Below are 21421 nucleotides of genomic sequence, written 5' to 3' on the forward strand. Positions count from 1 at the left end.
GTCCTGGTCCGTAACTATTTTCAGAAATGTCAAGTAGTATTATTTACCAAAGAAAATTAATGGCATCTAACATGCTCAGTGTGAAGGAGGTTCTGAGGTTTATAGTGACTGAATCTCAAAATGCATATGTGGGTCTAGGATATAATTGTGGAGGGAACCACCCAAGCAATTGTGGAAATAACAAACACTCCTAACAATGTACTATATTAAAATTAAGAAATTTAAAAGCTGCTTTAATTAAAATGGCTTTATTAACTAGTAGAGCTGATTTGGATTCCAAATGATCTCTTCTTTAATTTGTGAAAGAAATGTTGCCAAGAACCTTGCAAGAATATGTTTTTTGGCTGAGATGGAATTCCTGAACAGGAGCTCTTTAGGTAGCATAAATAGTAATATTATTGGGGTTATGTGGCATTGGGAACCCTCCTTAGCTGTGAGGAAGGGTTTTGTTTTTTTTTTAAGTGTATTTTAGGATGAAGCATTAACGTACATGAATGATTGAACTTCTCTGAAGGTTTTTATGGACAGTCATGAAAGAACAAGCAGTGCATGGTTTTTAACACTGTAGTCTTTCTGTAGGTCTAGAATCTAAGAAAGCATAAGGGAATATGGTAATATGCATGGGTACAAAAAACAAGACTTTTATTTACTGTTTTAAAATTTTACTCAGGCATTTATATCCCAGTGGTCTGCCTGAAGAATACTCCTTTTTAACTACTTTTCGGATGACTGGAAGCACACTTGAAAAGAACTGGAGCATTTGGCAGATTCAGGATTCCTCAGGGAAGGAGCAAGTTGGCGTGAAGATTAATGGCCAAACAAAATCTGTTGCATTTTCATACAAGGGACTGGATGGAAGTCTCCAAACTGCAACCTTTTCAAATCTGCCTTCCTTGTTTGATTCCCAGTGGCATAAGATCATGATCGGTGTAGAAAGGAGTAGTGCTACTCTTTTTGTTGATTGCAACAGGATTCAATCCTTACCTATAAAGCCAAGAGGCCAAATCGACATTGATGGCTTCGCTGTGCTGGGAAAACTTGCAGATAATCCTCAAGTTTCTGTTCCGGTAAGTATAAAACCATACATGATGGTCTATTAAAACAAAACTGGATTGCTTAAAAACTAATACTTCAGGTATCTTTGATAATCATCTGAACATCTTAAGCAATGAATAGTTATTCATTTTCAAAATTCATTCAACCACTTACTCAAAAAGCATTCAGTGCCTGTTTTGAGCACACAGCATGTATCAGATGAAATGAGAAATCAGAGAAAGTTGAATAAATGGCTCTTGGTCTTGAGGAATTTCAAGTCTACTTGGAAAATGCTACATGCTGACCTGGACCTCCCAGAATCCTTCAGAGGCAGTGTAAAAGAACATAATACTGGTGTGGTACACACTGTGTATAAATAACTAATGAGAATATTCAAAGTAAGGCTAAGACAAATGGTGGATTCAGTAAGTCAGGAGTCTGTGCTTCTTGAAGGCAATGAACCTTGAAACAGAAGGATCTGCACAAGCTGAGGGAAAGGGCATTAAATGAAAAGGAAGTGGAGAATAAGTGGGCCCAATCCAAGGTCGGGAGACCAGTTGGTTTGGATGATATGCCTATGTGAAAATGAGTGTGTGTGTGTGTGTAAGTGTGTATGTGTGTAAGTGTGTGTGTGTGATGAAGGGAAGAAAGGTAGCAGATTCTAACTGCAGGGCATGAGAGAGAATGTTAGGTAGCCATATGATGTCTGATTAACAAGAATGAAAGCATATAGATGGTAAAATACATAGTTGGAAGTAGGTCTTGCATGACATTATAAAAGTAAACAATTTTAGAACTCTGTTCAGGATTTTGCTGTAGAATTCCATGGATATAAAGGTTAGGAATTATGTAGTAACTGAAGAGTTGTACCAACTAATACCGTATAGTTCTACCATTTTGAATTGTTTAGCTTTCATTGAATACTTTAAAAGGGTATTTTATAATGTTATTACAGGAATTTAAAAGCATATCTTATATGGTAAGTATTATTTGGGAGGAAATTACAGAATTTAAAGTTCAATAAACTATGGATGCCAACATATTCTCTCTCTCTCTCCCATATAGAACTGTCACATTCTAGTCACAAAACATATCATGGCATGTAGCAGGGGTGATACAATGATTTTGAATTGTTTCTGTATACTTCTCCAAAGGAAAAAGGTTATCAGGCACTCAGTAATGGAATTGTTCAAGTAACTTATTTTCAAGGGAAGAACTGTGATTAGTGTGAAGGGTAGTGTGAAATTTCTATATTCTGTGATGGACAGGAAGCAATTTGTAACTGCCACATTACTGCTCTGGCTTGTAGACACTTGAGAAACTATTTCTTCAACTAATGAGTTATCACACTTCAAGTGTCTGGGTTAAAAAGCCAATGGGACCACTATTATGCCATCTTGAAATTTCATGCAGTAAGATTGTTGCAATGGCATGGGATAGGTTTGCAGACAACACCAAATTTCTACAGCATCTGTGTCATTTCTGGACCCTGGGTAAGGGCAGGGAGACCCTAAGGCACCTCTGTAGCATAATGAACATCAATCAATCAAGTATGTGCAGAATTGATTTGTTGATTCATTGGTCTTGAAAGACACCTCGTTTTTTTGTAGTGTCAAGTTTTTATTTCAATTCCAGTAGTTAACGTACAGTGTCGTATTAGTTTCAGGTGCAGAATTTACTGATTCATCCCCTACATGCAACACCTGGTATTTATCACAACCAGTGCCCTCCTTAATCCCCATCGCCCATTTAATGCATCCCTTGTGAAACACTTCAAATCACTATCATTCTGGATGTGAGGACGTTATTAAACTCTTTGATTGCCAGAGTGGTAAAGTCTCAATATTACTCCAATATATTATAATCTAGCCGATAATGCTATAGCTGATTGTAGGTTTTCTGCCAAGTCTAGTTTCATATCAGAGTGGAGACCAGTTAGGACCAGTTATCCTCCATTTTATTCTGCCATGTGCAGGTATGCAACAAAGAACCTGGTAGCTGATATTATATTTTTCCTCTGGTCCACCAAGGAGCTTTGCAAAGTCAGTACACTATAGCCAATGTTAAAAGTAATTGAAGCAGGCATGAACAATTTTTTTCCTTTATACTGAGTTTTCACTCTCCCACAAGGAAAGACAAAAGAGATTTGAACCTAAAGCTTCATTAAAGTTTCATATTTGATATATAGTGGTGGGTAGTAATAATAACTAAAACAGGTCAAGGTTATAGGCCAAAAAAATCCTATTTACGTCCAAAGACTGACAGTGACAATGTCAAACTCAAACTTGTCACCAAAATATATTCCTCAATTTTTACCCTATATTAGACAAAGAAATAGAACATTCTATGTAAGGAAAACCCATTTATGCTATTTAAGCATCTTAATGCCCTTAACATGCCAATTTAAAGTTTCAAAAATGCTTTCATTCCCATTAACTTATTTATCCTTGCAACAATTTTTTAAGATAGCAAGCACAGATTATCTCCCTTTCTCCATTGACGATGTACCTTCAAGAGTGCTTCTGGTTTGTAAGAAGCCATGTTATGCATACAATTTGTAATCTACCTATTTTCTGCTGTGCAAACTCACTTCCCTTCGAGAAAAGTAAAAATATGTATCACCACATATTCTTTTCAAAGCATTTCCTTCCTTACATTTTTTTTTCTCACTTACATTTTGGAAGGCATTTGTGATTTGTGTAGACTTTTCAGGATTTACTTTGCAGGACAAACAAAATAAATGCTCTTTTTTTTTTTTTAAAGGAGGATTATACACTATAAAACATTTTCTCACACCTAACCTACTTGGTTATGGATTTAGTAGACTTGCATCATGTGGCTATATACTAGGTATACAAAGTTAAATAATTCACAGATCTTGTCTTCTTCAGCTCAGTCTCTTGAGAGTCAGGGGTTGAGATAAGTAAACAATGACAACACGACATGATCAGGGTTATGGTAGTGAATGGAAGCATATGGAAGAAGGTCCCCAGCCTGATCAAGCCAGGGAGGCATGAGAGTGGAGGTCAATCATGTTTACTGTAGAAGATGATGTTTGGAGAAACACTGGGGCTGAATGAGATTATCCAGGAGAAGACAGTGTCCAGTGTTGTAGGAAGAGAGGCTCTTGTGTGGGCATTCCCACATAGATAAATTCTTTCTTTTTCAAGTTTTGTTAGTCTTTCCACACTGCTCCTTACTTTTCTAGACTAGAATAGTCAAATACTCATGCAAGTTCCCAAAGTCCAAGTTCAAGTGCCATGAGTTGACCCTAAACCCTTGTTTTTATTTTTGTTTTATGTTTTTGACTTCTCACCAGTTTGGCTGAAATCTGAAGTTGCTAGCAATTACTGAAGCTCACCAGTGACCATAAATCCCTTAGAAAACTTTAGAGAGTAATGAATAACAGTATCCATGTATTTTGGGAGGTAGAAGTATACTTATAGGGCACCCTTCTCTCCATCTGGAGACAGCAAATAGTCCATATTAATGCGTGAGAAATTTTATATTGGAGTGGACTGTGCCACTAACGTAAAAACAATAAGGAAGAGTATATTTTTCAGTTTTTCTCCATGAAATTGGATTCATTCTAATCTTTGACATTCTAGATTAATTGAATACTTTTCTCGGGATTAACACTGGCTTTTCTTTAGCAAATAAATCAAAAGCAAACATCCCTTCTAAAGGTATTAACAAATGTCAAAAGGTAGCCCTAGGAACTACATAATAAAAAATGCAATTGAAAACAACATTTGATGGAGCACTAATGCTGAAAGACTCATTTATATTGTACTTGTTTGTGATTTTCTCATATCTCTCCTATCTTGTGTACCTTTCCCTTTTCTACATTGGAGAAGGAAACCAATTTCAAGAGGTTTTTCATAAAGCTTGCCGTATAGCTCCTCACGTGATCTACAGCTCAAACACCTTCTCATCATTCATGGTTATTTAGTGGGCTCAGAGCATTTTATATTTTTTCCCAATGTACTGCTGTAATACATTGTTAGTTTGATTTTAAAGCAATAAATCCCATATTTCCTATTCTCCTTTGTGCCCATATTTTAGGATGGTGCCATTTATCCCACTGCAAAGCTCAGTTTTCTGGAAGCATACCATAAAAACATGTTATTTTATGACAGGTTCTTTATTGTTTGTTGTCAGCATGATTGCCTCGGAGAGTTATTTGGTACAGCTCTATTAGAAAACAAAGTTAGCCTTTCTCCTTTTTCAGGGATGTACACTAGGGGTTTGGGCTTAAAGCAGGATACACGTTTATGTGGCTTTACAAATACATGGTTTTTCAAAACCTTTTTCTTTTTTACCTATGCTTATTCAAAATAAGCCAATGTGGAAAATAATCAGAAGATAGAGTATCTTTAAAAGTATATTTCAAGAGGGCCACTCTTTGTTGTTAAATTCAGAGAAAATGTGAGAGCAGATAGAAAGAACTGTCAAAACTAGTGATAGAGAAGTTATCTGTCCTTTTTTCTCTTCCATAGAATTAAATCACAAATCTCCACAGACAGAAAGAGTGTAAGTTTCATAAATGATAAGATGGGAAAATCAACTATGAGGTTGTAGTTCATATTCTTTTTGGTATTTAAGAAATATTGTAGAAAAGTTATTTTTCAGTGATTTAAGAAATGCATACTCTCTGCTATGCATAATAGCTAAACTATTAGGTTTGCTTATTAAGTTTTTTTTTTTTTGACAAATACACCTTTTACAAACACTCTTTCACATGTAAGTATGAAATAAATACAAAAGAAATAGTTATGTTATGTATACATAACCGCAGGAAATTCTCTTTATAACACTTTGGCGTGATTTGATGGAATATTTTTGAATACTGACTGTGAAGACAATGTTTTGGAGATAAAATCTAGTCGGCTGCTTTGTAAACCATATTAACAATATCAGCTGGATTTTCCACTAGGTGGCAATGAAATGACAAGCACACAGGGAAAAATCTGCTAACGTAGGAGGGGCTATAATCAAAGGAAGGGATTATGGATAACTAGAATATAAACAAAATGACGGTCAAACTTACTTTTAGTGGAAAATTGAAAACACTAAAATTTTTTATTGGCCTCAGCTATGCCCATACTGTTGCAATAAAAAAAAAGTGATATTAGTTTTTCTATTTCTATTAAAGTGTATATGGGCTAAAATCATAAAGAAATCTTTGTTATGTAGACTGGATGGTTGTAAGTCAGGAGATTAATTCAATATTATTATTCCTCCTCTTTGTGTTATTCTGTGTGTTTGGTTTCTTTGGTTACGGTGTGGTATCAATGGAATCATGGACTCTTAAAGCTAGAGGAAACTTTAATTGTTATCTACTCTAAACCTCTAAGTTTACATGTGAAGAAATTGAAACCCAGAGAGGGGAAGGTCAAAAGTCAATACTATCAATTGATAAATATTATCAATTCATAGTTCACTATATTTCATTGCATTTTTATATATTCATTAATTCACATTTGATAACTATTTATTAAACATCTGTTACGTTATAGGCAGAAATTAAAGCTCCAGTGGAGTTTATGTTCATTCTGGGGAGAGGAGGTGGATGCAAATGGATAGATTAGTGAACGTATATAGTATGCCTGGTGTTCATGAATACTGTGGAGAGAAATGAAGCAGGAAACTGGATGCCTGGAGAGAAGGCTTCACTGAGAAAAGAACATTTTAATAGAAACCTGAAAGGGCTGTGGGTATTAGTATGTTGTTCTCTGAGGGAGGAGGGTTCTAGAAAGAGAGAATATGGAGTGAAAAGGGACTGATGTTGGTACTGTCTGCTATGTTTGAGGAAGGCATGGAGACCTGGAGTGAGACTGAGAGAAGTAGCCAATGGGCCTGGAGAGGTAACCAGATGAAGTGAGGGTGGGGAAGTTGTGTTAGCGCTTTGGCTTTCATGCTGAGTAAGATGGGGAACTCTTTTTTGGGTTTGGACGGAAAAGTAATATGTTCTTGTTTTTTGGAAAATATCTCCTTGGCTCCTGTTTTGGTAATATAATGTAGGAGGAGAGGACAGAACACTTAGGGGCACAATAAAAGGAGACCTTTAGAGACCACTGCAATAACTCAGGCAGGGGCTGGTCTTGGTTTGGAAGGGGGCAGTAGTAATGGAGATGGTACCAGGTGGTCAGATCCTGACCCATTTTGAGGATAAAGTAAACAGATCTGAAGTGTAAGAGAAAACAAAATCAAGAGTGGCACCAATATTTTTAGACGGATTAATCAGAATTATATGGTTACCATTTACCAAGATGGGAAAGGCGATGGGAAGAACGGGTGTCACTGAGACTATCAAGCATTGTTTGGAATATCCAAGTTCGGCCAGGATTTTTTTTTTTTTTATTCGAACAATCTTTTATTATCACAATAATAAGGTTTTGCAGCTTGAAGAAAGTTCCAGACAAGATAATATAAAAAGAAACATGAATCCGTGTTAAAATTTTGCCAAATCTGTCTCCATTTTGATGGGCTTATTCATAAGATTCTAAAAATAAGCTTATGGTTCCTTTAGAATCAAATATTACAGTAATGCAAACCTAGAATTCAGCTTTTGCTCTGTAACAATGATGCTTACTTGGAGGACTTCTCTTAGTAAAAGAGAAGTAAGTTGCTAGAATTAAGTTGTTAAGAACTAAGTTATTTTTAGTAAAATGTTGTGAAAGTTCACTCTTTTTTAAAAAAAATTTTTATAAACTTATAATGTATTATTAGCCCCAGGGGTACAGGTCTGTGAATTGCCAGATTTACACATTTCACAGCACTCACAATAGCACATACCATCCCCAATGTCCATAACCACACCACCCTCTCCCTACCCCCCCTCCCCCTGGCCCCCCTCAGTTTTTTGTGACATTAAGAGTCTCTTATGGTTTGTCTCCCTCCCGATCCCAGCTTGTTTCATTTATTCTTTTCTTACCCCCACCCCGCGTTGCATCTCCACTTCCTCGTATCAGGAAGATCATATGATAGTTGTCTTTCTCCGATTAACTTTTTTCGCTAAGCATAATACATTCTAGTTCCATCCATGTTGTTGCAAATGGCAAAATTTCATTTCTTTTGATGGCTGCATAGTATTCCATTGTGTATATATACCACATCTTCTTTATCCATTCATCTGTTGATGGACATCTAGGTTCTTTCCATAGTTTGGCTATTGTGGACATTGCTGCTATAAACATTTGGGTGCACGTTCGGCCAGGATTTTGATCACCCTTAAGGCACCTAAGAGAAGATGTTGAGGAAGCAGTTAGTTATGTTCTTCTGTGTTCAACAGGCAGGCCCAGCTGGGAACAGAACTCTAGGAGTTGTCAGCACATATGTGGTATTTAAAGCCATGCAGTGAGATGAATCACTGAGCGATGAATGCAGTCGATAAATTCTAGAACTGAACTGTGAATCAACCAACATTTAAAGGTTGCCGAGATGAGGGAGATTTGGCCGAAGAGACCAGAAAGCGTAGCCTGTGATATCAGAGAGAATCAGGAGATTTTGGTGTCCTGAAAGTCAAGGGAAATAGAATTTTAAGGAGGATAGAATGGTCAACTCACTCAAATGTTGTGGACAGTTCAAATTAGATGAGGGCTGAGATTTGATACTGGATTCAGAAACCCAAGAGAGGGGTTTTGAGAAAAGACCTGTTGGAGTATTGGGAGTGAAATTCAGCTGGAAAGGTTTTGGGATGGCATTTGAAGGGGGATGTGGCATGAGAGGATGATTTTTTTTTTTTAAATGTTCACATAGCTGAGGATGCCTCACCATGGCTCAAGGTGCAACATTCCTTTATGCACTACTAAAGTAGCCTCTTTCTGACTCGAAGGATCAGGCATTTATTGCCACATGAATCCCCTGGAAGTGCCCTATTAAATTAGGCCACCTTTGCCCATCCACATCCCTGGTGCAGAAACATCTTTGATGATGGTCCACTAACTAGCTATCCAGTGCTACTCAAATTCAAAAGACAGAAACATCTAATGTCTGCTGTTTGCCACAGAGAATCGAATCCCTTCTGTACACAAAACCTCCTCCTCTTGTGCTGTGTTCCTGTTACCTCTTCTCTTTAGAACTCTACCTTTACCTTCCATGTCTCTGCTTATGGGCATCTCAACTGCTCTGTAGGGCGTCTCTCACATGCTACAGGTTAGAAGATCCTCTTGCTGATGACCTTAGCCACGTCGTACATCAACTTCGGTACTATACACCGTCAAAAGCAGTTTTTGGCCTGGATGATGCCCTACGTACTAAACATTTTTGTGTCTTCCATAGTTTCTAGCTCAAAGTGCATGAGTGTGTTATGTAAAGATACACTGGATAAAAAGATGAACAAAGTACTACAGGCCAGGTCTGCTAACTCTAAGTCCGCTGCTCTTTCCTTTCACTGTTCTGCCTCTGCCCTTGGACTGGTTCAGAAAACTGCCGCCTGCTCATAGTTAATGACAGTTCTTAGCACTATGTCTGGAACGGCAGAGCCCAGTCTACAGAGAGTCGGGGAAATTTCTGATTTCAGGGCAGCTCAGGGCCTCCTGCTTGGCAACTAGGAAGCCTCACTTGGAGGAAGTCCCTCATGATGGTAGAAACCGACACTTTGGCATAAACTGAAAAGAAAAACAAGATCTCAGAGTTCAAGTATTTCTTTAAATCTTTGTTGCCACAGAGTAGACAAAAATGTAATGAAATATTTCTCCTGTTTTAAAAAAACTTATCTTTGAAGAGCTAGTTTTTAGGTATTTTATACTTGTAAAATTTAAACATAATTTGGTATGCAAAAAAATCAAGTCTTGTGCTATTCTCATTAATACTGAACCAAGTTCTACAGGTTGCCATTAGAATTCTCTCAGGAGGAAAAGACAGTTGTCTGCCATTAGTTTTGCTTAATTTTTATGAAAAGCTTAAATACCTTATTAATTTTTCTCAACAACCTAGAAAAATAAGTAGAAATCACTAGTGCTATTAGAAGAGTAGAGAGTTGGTGCCAAAATTCCTTGTTCCAATGTGTTGTCTGCTGGACACTACTCTGGCTTAGGGGATAGAATTATACCTTAATGTTCTATAGGAAAGAATTGGATAATGCCAAATCTGGATGACATCAGGCATCTTACACTCACACAAGTCAGTTCTTCCTGAGACAATGGTGATGTATTTTATGTTGAGAAGAATGAACTGTGCTAGGGCATTCTGTTTAACTGATTAAAAAAAAACTTTCTTATTTCTCTATTTGTATTTTTCTCAAGTCTTACAAACTATAAACTCATTAGGGGGAGGAGACTATCTTTGGTTTCCTTAGAATATTTCCCTAGCGCATGGCTTATATCAGGACTTCAAAAATGTTAACTGAAGGACTAAATTAAAATATTTGTCACATATATTTTGTCAGTGGGTATTCAAAGAGAACAGTGATTCCAGGTACGAAGATGAGAGACGTGTGGAAATCAGCATTTTAGATGTGTAATGAAAGTGACTTTCAGTAAGGAACTCTGCCAATCCTCCTTCAAAATAATTAACATGCAAATTGGAATTCATATTGCATGCCAAAAAATGTTGTTGTATAGATGATTATTAGTGCGTAGGTGGTGTTTATGTGGATGCACAGATGTGTGCAGAAACCTTTGATCTATGTGGCACTCTGAACAACCCAGTCTGTATTCACAGATGAATTACATTTCACTCCCCCATTATCCTGTGCCACAATTGCATCTTGCATATTTAAGCAGGTGTACCCATTTATCCAGAGAGAATTACATTTTTCTGAAAACAGCTTAATGAATTACTTTGCATTTACAATAAGTAACTTTAATGAAATATCTAAACAAAGGATATAGGTTTTCTGGTTAGCCATACAATTAAAGTTTCTCAAGATGATTAGGCTATGAATTTTTTTGAGAATCAAAATATCAAACATATGCAATGCATGCCTAGTGTGAATTTCCAATTCACAAAGGACTTAGTGAATAAAATATATGAATGGTCTTTCTTATTTTGAGAGTTGGGGGGGAGATACTTTCTCTTATTCCAGTAATATTTTTATCTAATCATTGAAGAATAAGAATTATAGCCCTCTTTCTTATTTGATATGTTATTATACATATATACAGGTATATGTATCTGCCTATAGAATTAGTTGTCAGTTTTTGAAGAAGCATTAGAAATTTGCTTTTGGATGTATATGCATAATACTCATGCAAGCAGGGAGAGGTCTAGCTTCTTAGGGAAGTTCCTTAGTCTTGTTTTGAAGTTTTCTAGCAGATGTTGGATGTAAGCTTACAAAGTTTTAATTTCTAGATCATTCTTTTCTATTCATCTTTAATACAAATGTTCAATCACCAAATTCCTTGGTTACTGGCTTAGAAAATGATGGCTCTTTCTGGAGATGGATTATTCTTGGGGGAGGCTAAGTAGAGGAGTTAGAGAAAGCCCTTCTTTTACGATTAGGCCCATTTGGAATACCAGCTCTGTCTTTTACTAGCTGCGTGATTTGTGGCAAGTGATTTCACCGCTTTGCCCCACTTTACTCATGTGTGGACAGCTTCAAAGTGTTGTCTGAGGCACAGCTAGGTATTTAGTAGTCATGAAGGAGAAGGCTGTCCCATTCTTTCTTTTATCTTCTTATTAAAATTTCCACTTCAGTTAAGAACAAAACTGAAGTAAAATCCTTCCCAAGCAAATGAGACTACTCTAATAAAGATAAAGTATTTGACAAAGTGATGTGCTTAACTCTAAGATAATTGTGTGGCTTGAAAAGCAGTTCTTTTGTAGGATGTCAGTATACTATTGTTAAATAATTCATACCATAAATACACAATTTTCATACAATTTATAGAGAACTGCCCATCTTAAAATGTATCTTGGTTTAGCTGTTCACTTTGTTTTCATCCCACTTACCTCATTTTTCCAGATATCCATGTTTTCTGGAAAAGAGCCATGGTAGGGTTGAGAGCAACCAGGACAGTTAGAATCATCTAAGAAGAGATACAAATGCAGGAATCTGACAGCCTAGTCTCTCATTTTCACCCCTTTATAAAATGAAAAACTTCCCTTGTTTGACTTCCCTTCCTTATGGGCAGAAGGGAAGGAGTTCTTCCTTCATCCTCTCCAAATCTGATCTTTCCTTCAGTAACCTCAATTCTGGATGTTTCCATAAAAATGGAAAAAAAGTATCTAACTTAATGCTAGATCCAGCAGATCTAGAGATCTTTTGGCAGGTGGGATGAAGTGTAAATCACTAGTGGATGAAAGAAAACACATAATGGTTTAGATTTGGGACCTTGATACTTAATTAGACATTTGTGTAATGCCACAAGAATCAACTGACCAAGAAATACAGATCTGATTTGAGATGACTAGCAAGGAATTTCCTCAATTTAAGAATATGGGCCAGAATGGAGGTGCTGGGTAGTGCTTATCTTTTTTTTTTTTTTTTTTTTTTTTAACCTTGTCACCTGAAGTCTTCAGCTTCAGACCTGGTCACTCTGGCATTGTAATGTTTCTCTCCTGTTCCCTTCTTTCTCTCTTAACCCTGTTAAAATGTAAGAACTTGTTAGGGCACATTTGGATTTCAAGTGTCTGAAAACCTTATATTTCTTCAACCAATGAATGAGATAACACCAAATTCAAATGTTTTCTATTCTCTTGTTTTTCCCCCTGAGTTCTAGATTTCCCTCTCATTCCCTCCATTTCTAGTCCTTTCTGTTTCCATTTTAAGCTGTGAATACTCCATGGAGAATGTCTTCTCTAGCATGCAAATTTCTTGTAGGGCTGGATTTTCTTTCCTCTCCTTTCCTCCTAGGTGCCACCTCTTTGGCTGTCTCTGTCTCTAATCTTTTCTCATGTAAACTCTTAGTGCATATGTTCTCTGTGAAGTTCAGTAGGCCTGGGTTCCAATCTAGACCCTCACACTGGCTTGTGACTTGGCCAGTTCCTTGTCCTCACAGGGCTTCATTTTAATAGAATCAGCATTTTGAGGATGTGGAAGGACAGAAATGGAAAGTCGGTGCCAGAGGTCTGTTCCTGCCAAGGGCTGCGCTGGAGCACTACAGAGCTAGACCTCTACATTCAATCATCACAGAAACCTGGGAAGGGCTTCCAGCAGACTTCCATTGTTAAATCTGTATTCAAGGAACAAGAGTACGGGTCCTTCGAAGTCAACCAATTCAAACTGATCTCCGGTCACTTAACAACTGGACCACACTTACAAATTTATCTCTTGCTTAAATGACGTGCTTCTGTCCTCCAAAAGAATCTGAATGGACTGTCTGCTGTCTTTCCCCAGTTTGAACTTCAGTGGATGCTGATCCATTGTGACCCACTACGTCCCAGGAGAGAAACTTGCCATGAGCTGCCAGTCCGAATAACTGTGAGTCCGCTGACCACCTGCAAAGGACACTTCCACCTAGCCTACCTCCCACCAGCTCCATAAACTCCCTACCTCCTCCCTCTTCTAGAGTTCAGGCTTTACTGTAGGAACCAGATAGATATGAAGGAAGCACAGGTGCCACCTGTGCTTGCCACTTCCACAGCCTGGCAAGTAGAAATCACCTCTGGGTGTCTGGTCCCACCTTGGGTGGCTCCTCACTGCTCATCCCCCAAACATCTCCCCGAGAACTCTGGCTGTCCATTTGCCGCCCACAGTGGACAGCGAGAGACTACACTTGGGTGGAGAGGCAGAGGTGCGCTTTCAGGCCTTGCCTGTGTGTCGGCGGGGAAAGGGTTAAGGGGGACTGTTGTCATTCTATCCGTCCTCCAGCCCGCTAGCTCTCCTCCAATCCCCAGGACCCTCTCCAGGGCCATTCATAAACAGGAGGAACGTACGCCTCCTGGCTGGGCACCTTTGCAAAGACTGACTACTCCCGGGGGCACTTTTTGCGGGGGAGAAGAGCCACTTTATGTGTGTGACGGGTCCGGAAGCCTAGCGGGGCGGCAGGAGGCAGAGTCCGTCCAGGGGATTAGCGGAGGGTGGCGGGCATGGCCTGGACGGCGCGGGATCGAGGGGCCCTAGGGCTGCGACTGCTGCTGTCTGGGCTCTGCTTGTGCATGGCTCAAGTAAGTTGTGCGCGAGTGAGGGGGGTGGGGAGAGCCTTCTCACTTTCTCCCTGTCTTTTCTTCTCCAGCCCAGCGAGACCACCGACCAGGTAAGCGGAGGGCGAGAAGTGCTTGCGTTTTTCCAATGCACCTAGGGAAAAGTGGAGGAACAGCCATCGCGGGAGCTGTGGGGGAAGGCGCAGAGCCTTCCCTGGGCTCTGCAGCGGTGTCCTGCCTCCAGCCCTGAGCACCTGCAGCGAGTACTGTTGGAGTCGGGGACCCTAGATGACCCTTAGTTCGGGAAAGGCATCTCTTTCCCCACCTGGGCCTCCAAACTGCAGACTGAGTTTGTGAAGGCCACTAGTGACTGGGGACCAGCCACTAAATTCAGGCGGTTTACCGGGTTGCTTAACTCCCCCACCCAGCCACTCCTGGTTGCATTCAAGAGCAGGCCTTTCTGGAGGAGGCGGGAATTCAGACTAGCGGCGCTGAAGCTGCCTGTCAGCTCCACCAGCCCACGGTGGCAGCATTAAACCGCCAGCCCCCGCTAGCTGTGCCCGCCGCTCTGGGATTGGAACCCGGCGGCCTTGGTTGGCATCAGTCAAAATTTCAGCAATTTCCCGAAAGCTCCAGCGTCTCTTCCCTCCCGCTCGGGAGAGGACCAGGCGGGGGCGGGTGAGCCCAGTGGCGGTTTAAGGTTTCACTTACAAAGACCCCATTGTAACCTGTCTAGTCATTGGAGTTTACAAAAACAAAGTTTCCTTGATGAAAGAAGCTCCCCCCACTTTTTTTTCTTTTTTCTTTTTTTAAATTAGAAGAGAGAGAGAGAGAGAAAAAAAATCTCACATTCCCTAAGCCACATGGTCACACTATTTTCAGTCGCCAGTATTCCCTCTAGCACCATCATAGCTTAGCTGTTTGCAAGCGATAAAAGCGGTAATACCCTAGGGTCAGTCTGAAATTTGGTGTAGTTTTAGAAGGAGGCGCAAAGACCTTATGCAAGAGAGTGTCAATGCAGGTAAATCGAAATGAGGCCAGGCCCTCCCTGGGTTTCAAAGCTCTTTTGCCCCAATCCTCCCCAGTTTTCCTCCAGTATTTCTCCCTGATTTCTACTGGATGTAGAAAGTTTTACAAAACGATCCTGAAATCGATCTGGGTTGGAGCACCTCGGTTCTGAGCTGTTCCATTTTAGCCAAAACACCCTCAATTGCTGATCAAACCGTGATGATGAATGGCCACCATTTTCATTACTAAGTTCTTTAAAAAAAAAAAAAAAAAAAAAAAAAAAAGAGGCGTCAGGCCCTCCCTTCTTCAAGACCCACCTTTTGGTTTAATGGTCCCTCTAGGGGTGAGTCCCTGTGACCCCAGCACCCATCTTAGGGCCTAGATTCTTCTCTAACCACACTAGTGAGCCTTATTCAGAATGTGGCGGAATCAAAGAAACCTGGGGTGGTTTGGGAGTTTCATACTCTTTCCGGATTTCAAGACTCTGTCCTCCAAAGGGAAGTGTCCTTACCGGGTGGAGGTGGGGGCCTTAGGACATGACGTTTCTCCTTGCTGCCCAATGTGCTCCATTAACCCGTGTGTGCTGTTTTTGTCAGAGAGGTCCCCCGGGCCAGCAGGGTCCCCCCGGGCCCCCGGGTCCCCCTGGAGTTCCAGGCATCGATGGCATCGACGTAAGTCTCTATCTGCAGTCCTCTGTTCCTTTAGTCCCGCCTTTTCCTACCCTTTCTCCATCGGAATGGGGTTTTTGATGGGGCCAGACACCCGCCGTCCAGAGGCAGGCTAGGGCATGGGTGAGAGCTGGGTTGGATCCTCTCTAGAAGCTTGGGCACTCCCGGAGGGATGAAGTAGACACGTCCAGTTGTCTCCGCTGGTCAAGAATCTCTGCCATTTAGCTTTACCCCGTCCCTGTCCCCGAGGTGCGTGGTGAACACGCGTGGGAGTCTCCTAGCTGGGTCCTCAGCGCCTCCCACTCACGGACTACTCTTGCCTTTTCTGCTACCCTGCAGGGTGACCGAGGTCCAAAGGGTCCCCCGGGCCCCCCGGTAAGTTGATCAGCGCATTCGCTCTTCGTTTCTTTCCTCTGGACGTGGTTTGCAGCCATGTGAGTCCCAAGAGTCTCAACTTTGGATCTTTCTCTCTCCCGGCCTCACTCCCTTCCTGCTCAGGGTCCTCCTGGAGAACCCGGCAAGCCAGGAGCTCCCGGCAGGCCAGGCACGCCCGGTGCAGACGTGAGTAGGCGCAGGCGTGCGCACGAGGAAGCGGGCGCGGGGGTGGGCGTGGGGGCAGGAGAGACCTGGCCATATGTTGAAGGCCTGCAGGCTGCGGGAATCCTCGTTGAAACAGGGCTGTGGCCCTAAACTGGGCCTTGTACTCCCCGCGTGCCGTGGAGGCGGCAGTTTCTGCAAAGGGTCTTGTGAGGGTGGACATAGCTCACGCCCCCCCTGGGTAGAGCACCCATCGCTGGCCTTCCCTGCTCTCAGAAAACCCTCCTGGGTTCCCTGGGGCCTGCCCCTAACCCTCAATTCCTTGCTCACTGCCTGAGCTCTCAGCCCCACTTCCTGGCACAGGGGATACTGAAGGAAGAGGAATCTTGCAGGGCTCCGCTGGGATTCCCCTGGGGCGCCGCTGGGGCTTCTGTGTGGTGCTTTTGCAGCATACTCAACATACTGCAAACTCTTTACCTTTCACGGCCAGGTTATAAAGACAATGACTAGTTTTGCTTTATAAAATAATTCCCCCATTTAAACAGAAATTTTGGATAAACAAATGAAAGTGCTTAAAAATCTTTAGAAGTACAAGGAGTTTTTGTTGTGGTCTATAGTTGCAGAATCGTAGGAAGACCTCTGTGTATGTGCCAGTCTTTTAAGCATTTCCTACAACAGAAAGTTAACTATACTAAGCAAAAAGTTAACTATACTAATGTACATTTGTGTAGAACTTTTTTCCTCAAGTGCAGTCGCAAACATTATTTCCTTTAACCTTACAATAACTTGGAAGGCAAGTTTGGTTAATATTATTCTCCACAGATAAGAACACTGAATAATTTTGAGGACAAGTAGTTTCCTCAGGGACCCAGGGTTATTTAGTGGCTAAGATAGTGAAAGAAACTAGATTTCTTCGGGGTGCCTGGGTGGCTCAGTGGGTTAAAGCCTCTGCCTTTGGTTCAGGTCATGATCTGGGATCCAGCCCCGCATCAGCCTCTCTGCTCTGCGGAGAGCCTGCTTCCTCCTCTCTCTCTGTCTGCCTCTCTACCTACTTGCGATCTCTGTCTGTAAAGTAAATAAGTGAAATCTTAAAAAAAAAAAAAAGAAAAAAGAAACCTAGATTTCTTCATTTTTACACTCACTCTCTTTCCAGATAGTTTTGTCTCATGCGGATACAAACGAGTATCTTAAATACGTGAATAATCAGAGGAAATAAGAGAGGAAAAGAGTGATAGCTCATTTTTAGTATCTGAATTCCTGGCCAAGAAAAATGATATGGGTAATTCAATGGATCATAAAAATAATATATAATTGATATTATGTAATTATTGGTAAATATTGGTACGGTTCCACCAGATTCTGACATGGAGCCCCAGGGGGCTTACAAAATTCTGACTTACTGTACTCTTTGGCTCATTTGACATTTTAAACACATCTTTTACCTTAAATTGAGACTAGACATTGAGAATAGTGAAAAATGAGTAACTGCATCAGAGTTTGCTTTGTTTTTCCCTGACCATAGAGGGGCTAGGTAAGCAGGAGCGCCAATGATCTGTTCTTGTTAGGGAAGCCAGCCTGTAATGGTGGGACCTTAAACCTCCAACCTCTTTGTCTTCTGCTCTTTGGTTTATTGCAAAGCTATACTTTTTGGTAATGTTAACAAATGGTTAATCAGATGATGTTTGGAAGACTATAGAAGGAACATGATTTAAAGGGTAATTATCTTAAGTGAAGTAGATTTTTTGACAGAAAGTGTAAAAGATTCATGGCAGCTATGCTTGTAAAATTATGCCTTGAGTCTCATGAGCTGAGTAGTTGGAATGTTGGAAGGAAATTACTATTGAGGTCTGGTGTTCTCTGCCAAGCAGCAGCATGAAAGTTCAGAGCACAGCTTCAAAATCATCCCATACAGAACTTTATCTTCACAAACATCATTCATATGAAAGCAATTCTTTCTGCCACTGGTAATATTTTTCTCTGTCAAGTTTTTGGCAGATAAGAATTATTGTGAAATGGAATTTATGTGTGTGTAAATGCAAATGGGGGATATTTCATCTATATATGTGTGTGTGTGTATATATATGTAAAATTAGAGAAGTCAGAGTTTGGTTATAACTTTGCACCCAAAGGACAACTGTGTTATTATCAATAATCAATAGAGATATTCTTATCAGCACTATTTGCTATGACATGCTCAGTGAGCTCTGAAAACAGTATTTTATTCATTCTTTATAGCATCCATCTAAGATAGGCAGAAGAAGAATTAGAATTAAATATAAGCATTACAGTTAAACCATACCATTTGTTAGAGGAAAGAAGTTAGAACATCCTCAGGATGTATACAACTACTATCCCTGGCAGATGTTTATATGATCAGTAGTTATTAAGAAGTCATTCTGATAGGTCAGTGTAAGTAGAAATAGACATCAAAGAAATGGTGAGGGGGCCATGTAATAAGTACTTATGGTTAATATCTAGATTTTTGTTTGTTCATTCGTTTTGTTTGCAGAACCCCTTGTGAATGAGGTTTTAAGCTGCCAGAGGGCAGGAAAGATGTCTTGTACTTCAGGCGAACTCTTTACAACCTCTATAACAATGCTGTCCATATAATAATGATGATAATAAGAATAGCTAATATTTATTCAGGGCCCACTCTGCCAGGCACTGTTGTAAGCATTTTATGTGTAATATCTCATTTAATTTTCAAAATTACCATATCAGGTAGATATTAATATTATGTCTATTTTACAGATGAGGAAACTGAGGCATTATGCAGTTAAGCAGCTTGTCATGGTTGCACAACTAATAAGTGGCAACGTTGGGATTTGAAACCCGAATAAAGATGATGTAGAGAGATAAGCGAAATATCCTTCTGCTTAATAGACTAATAGACTTAATAGACTTCTGTACTGAGTATATGTTAGACACCAGGGACAGTGTGCCAGGATTATAATGGTCATGCAGTCCTTGTCCTGATGGAGCTTATGGTTTTTTACATAACTATTTCATAACAGAGTTCACTATAACATCTGACACCAAAATGTATTACCAATTTAGTTCAAAGAACTTCCTAAGTGACAGACATAATTGGTCATGTGTTATACAAGGTACTTTAAATGAGAAGTGACCTGGAAGCAGCTTCCGTGTCGTTCAACCACTTACCTGGTTCTGCTTTACTATTATGCAGCTGAAACTCTACCCTATATTGTAGCTCTTGCAAGCCAGTCTCGTCAGTTTTTCCAGTCACCAACCGAAGACTGCGTTGGTTGCATGTGTGGAAATTGACCAAGGTTGATTTTGGAGGGTCTCTACATGAAGTGGGTGGTAGGGGTTCCTTGAGTCAGATATGTTCTCAGGTTTGTACAATCTGTGGGCCATCCATGCCTGCAGAGAATGCTCCGGATGTGTGGTTTGTGTACCAAAATCAAAAACGAACATTGCATTACTACAGGTGCTCAGCACCTAAGATGCTGGGGCTTGTATGTAGATTGCGTTTAATATTTTTCTTTGGTAAATTTCCAGTAATTAACATTTTCAACTTATTTTTTTTCTATCTCCTTTGATTCACCCTTTGGAGTTATAAGGGAAATGGATTGACGTAGAGAAATGTAAAAATGGTGGCCCGTGAACTGGTTTTCTATATAAATTACATGGGAACATTTTAGTGATATGTAGACTATGACAGATTAAACGTGGATTTTGGTGATCCATTTTTAAGTAGGGCTTTCATATTTGCAAGGAATCCCTTTCTTGATTAATACCATTTGAGTCTTTTTCAACATCTTGATAATAAATAGTTTTGTAAGATGTATGATGTATGCATGCACATATGTATATGTATATATACAAGTACAAGTATTTGTATTTGGCAAGGTGTAATTTCAAGAGTGCATTACAAATGATATCTAAAAGTGTCAAAGAGTAGAGAAAAAATTAAAAAATAAAAATACATCTTCATCAAATGTGGAAATTAAGGTGTACAATATAGTGTTATTAATGCTTTAAAATCTATTTTATATTGAGGATGATGGTAAAAAATGTACTGATAGGGAAACTGAGAATATTTGGAGGATATGCTTTAAATAACATATTTAATATTAAATATGATAGTTATAAAATGTGATTGATAATAATTGGCTCAAATTCTGCATACTAATTGACACACATGAAAATATATACTTAATTATGGTTATTTTTACTAAGGCAAATAGAGTAGAAACATGGGTGCTCTCAAACATTTAATTAATTAATTTTAAAGGTTTTATTTATTTATTTGACAGAGAGATCACAAGTAGACAGAGCAGCAGGCAGAGAGAGAGAGGATGCAGGCTTGATCCCAGGACCCTGAGACCATGACCTGAGCTGAAGGCAGAAGCTTAACCCTCTGAGCCACCCTGGTGCTCCAAATATTTTATTTTAAAAGTTAATCGATAAGCAGTCATTATTGCTAGAAGATGGCTGGGGGCTTTAGATGGCTATAGGGCAATAATGAGATTGAGTATTTTTAATTTCTATTGAAGAAACATTTTATTAACTCTCAAAACACTGTTAGAGAGATACAGAGTCATATAGTATTTTTACTATATGTCTGAAATAAGGGAGGTGCCTAAACATGGGTAATTGACAAAGTCAAGATCTATTGTCCCATTAGATGTAGCTATTAGAAGGCTACAATTGTTGTCAGCATTTTTCCAAAGCAAAGACAAAAATTACTAAAATTATTGGACCCTGTTAGCAGGAAGTTAGGAATATCATACAATTTATCAACAGAAAGTAACAGGCAGATTTCATGTTAAACATTAGCTTTGAATAAGAATATAGGAAAGTATTTCTTTGTAAATATGTACATCATACAAAGATAACCATTCTGTACAATAAATAAAATGCAATTATTTGCCTAAGGATGCTATAATAGTTCTAACATCATCTTCCTTTGTTAGGGATTAACAGGACCTGATGGATCCCCTGGTTCTGTTGGACCAAGAGGACAAAAAGTAAGTTAGCCACCTGGTATTAATTACTGGTATTAGTTAGATGCTGAAGTATAATTTTATTATAGTGTTTGCAAATCAACTGAAAAATCAGTTATGAAACAGAGGAAATGTACTTCAACTAAAATCATGTTTTAGTTGAATTAAATTAAA

At 39.6% G+C, this 21421-nt stretch overlaps 1 protein-coding gene across 1 annotated transcript in view; it reads left to right on the plus strand.

The window, feature by feature from the left end:
- Positions 1-21421, plus strand: part of COL9A1 (collagen type IX alpha 1 chain) — a 92562-nt gene that overhangs the window by 15196 nt on the left and 55945 nt on the right. The window contains 7 exon segments of the mRNA XM_059399022.1: positions 671-1067; positions 13319-13402; positions 14157-14177; positions 15669-15743; positions 16080-16115; positions 16239-16301; positions 21218-21271. Coding sequence (XP_059255005.1) covers positions 671-1067; positions 13319-13402; positions 14157-14177; positions 15669-15743; positions 16080-16115; positions 16239-16301; positions 21218-21271 — 730 coding nt within the window.

Source organism: Mustela nigripes, chromosome 5, assembly GCF_022355385.1.
Source record: "Mustela nigripes isolate SB6536 chromosome 5, MUSNIG.SB6536, whole genome shotgun sequence".
In the NCBI taxonomy this organism is placed as follows: Eukaryota; Metazoa; Chordata; class Mammalia; order Carnivora; family Mustelidae; genus Mustela; species Mustela nigripes.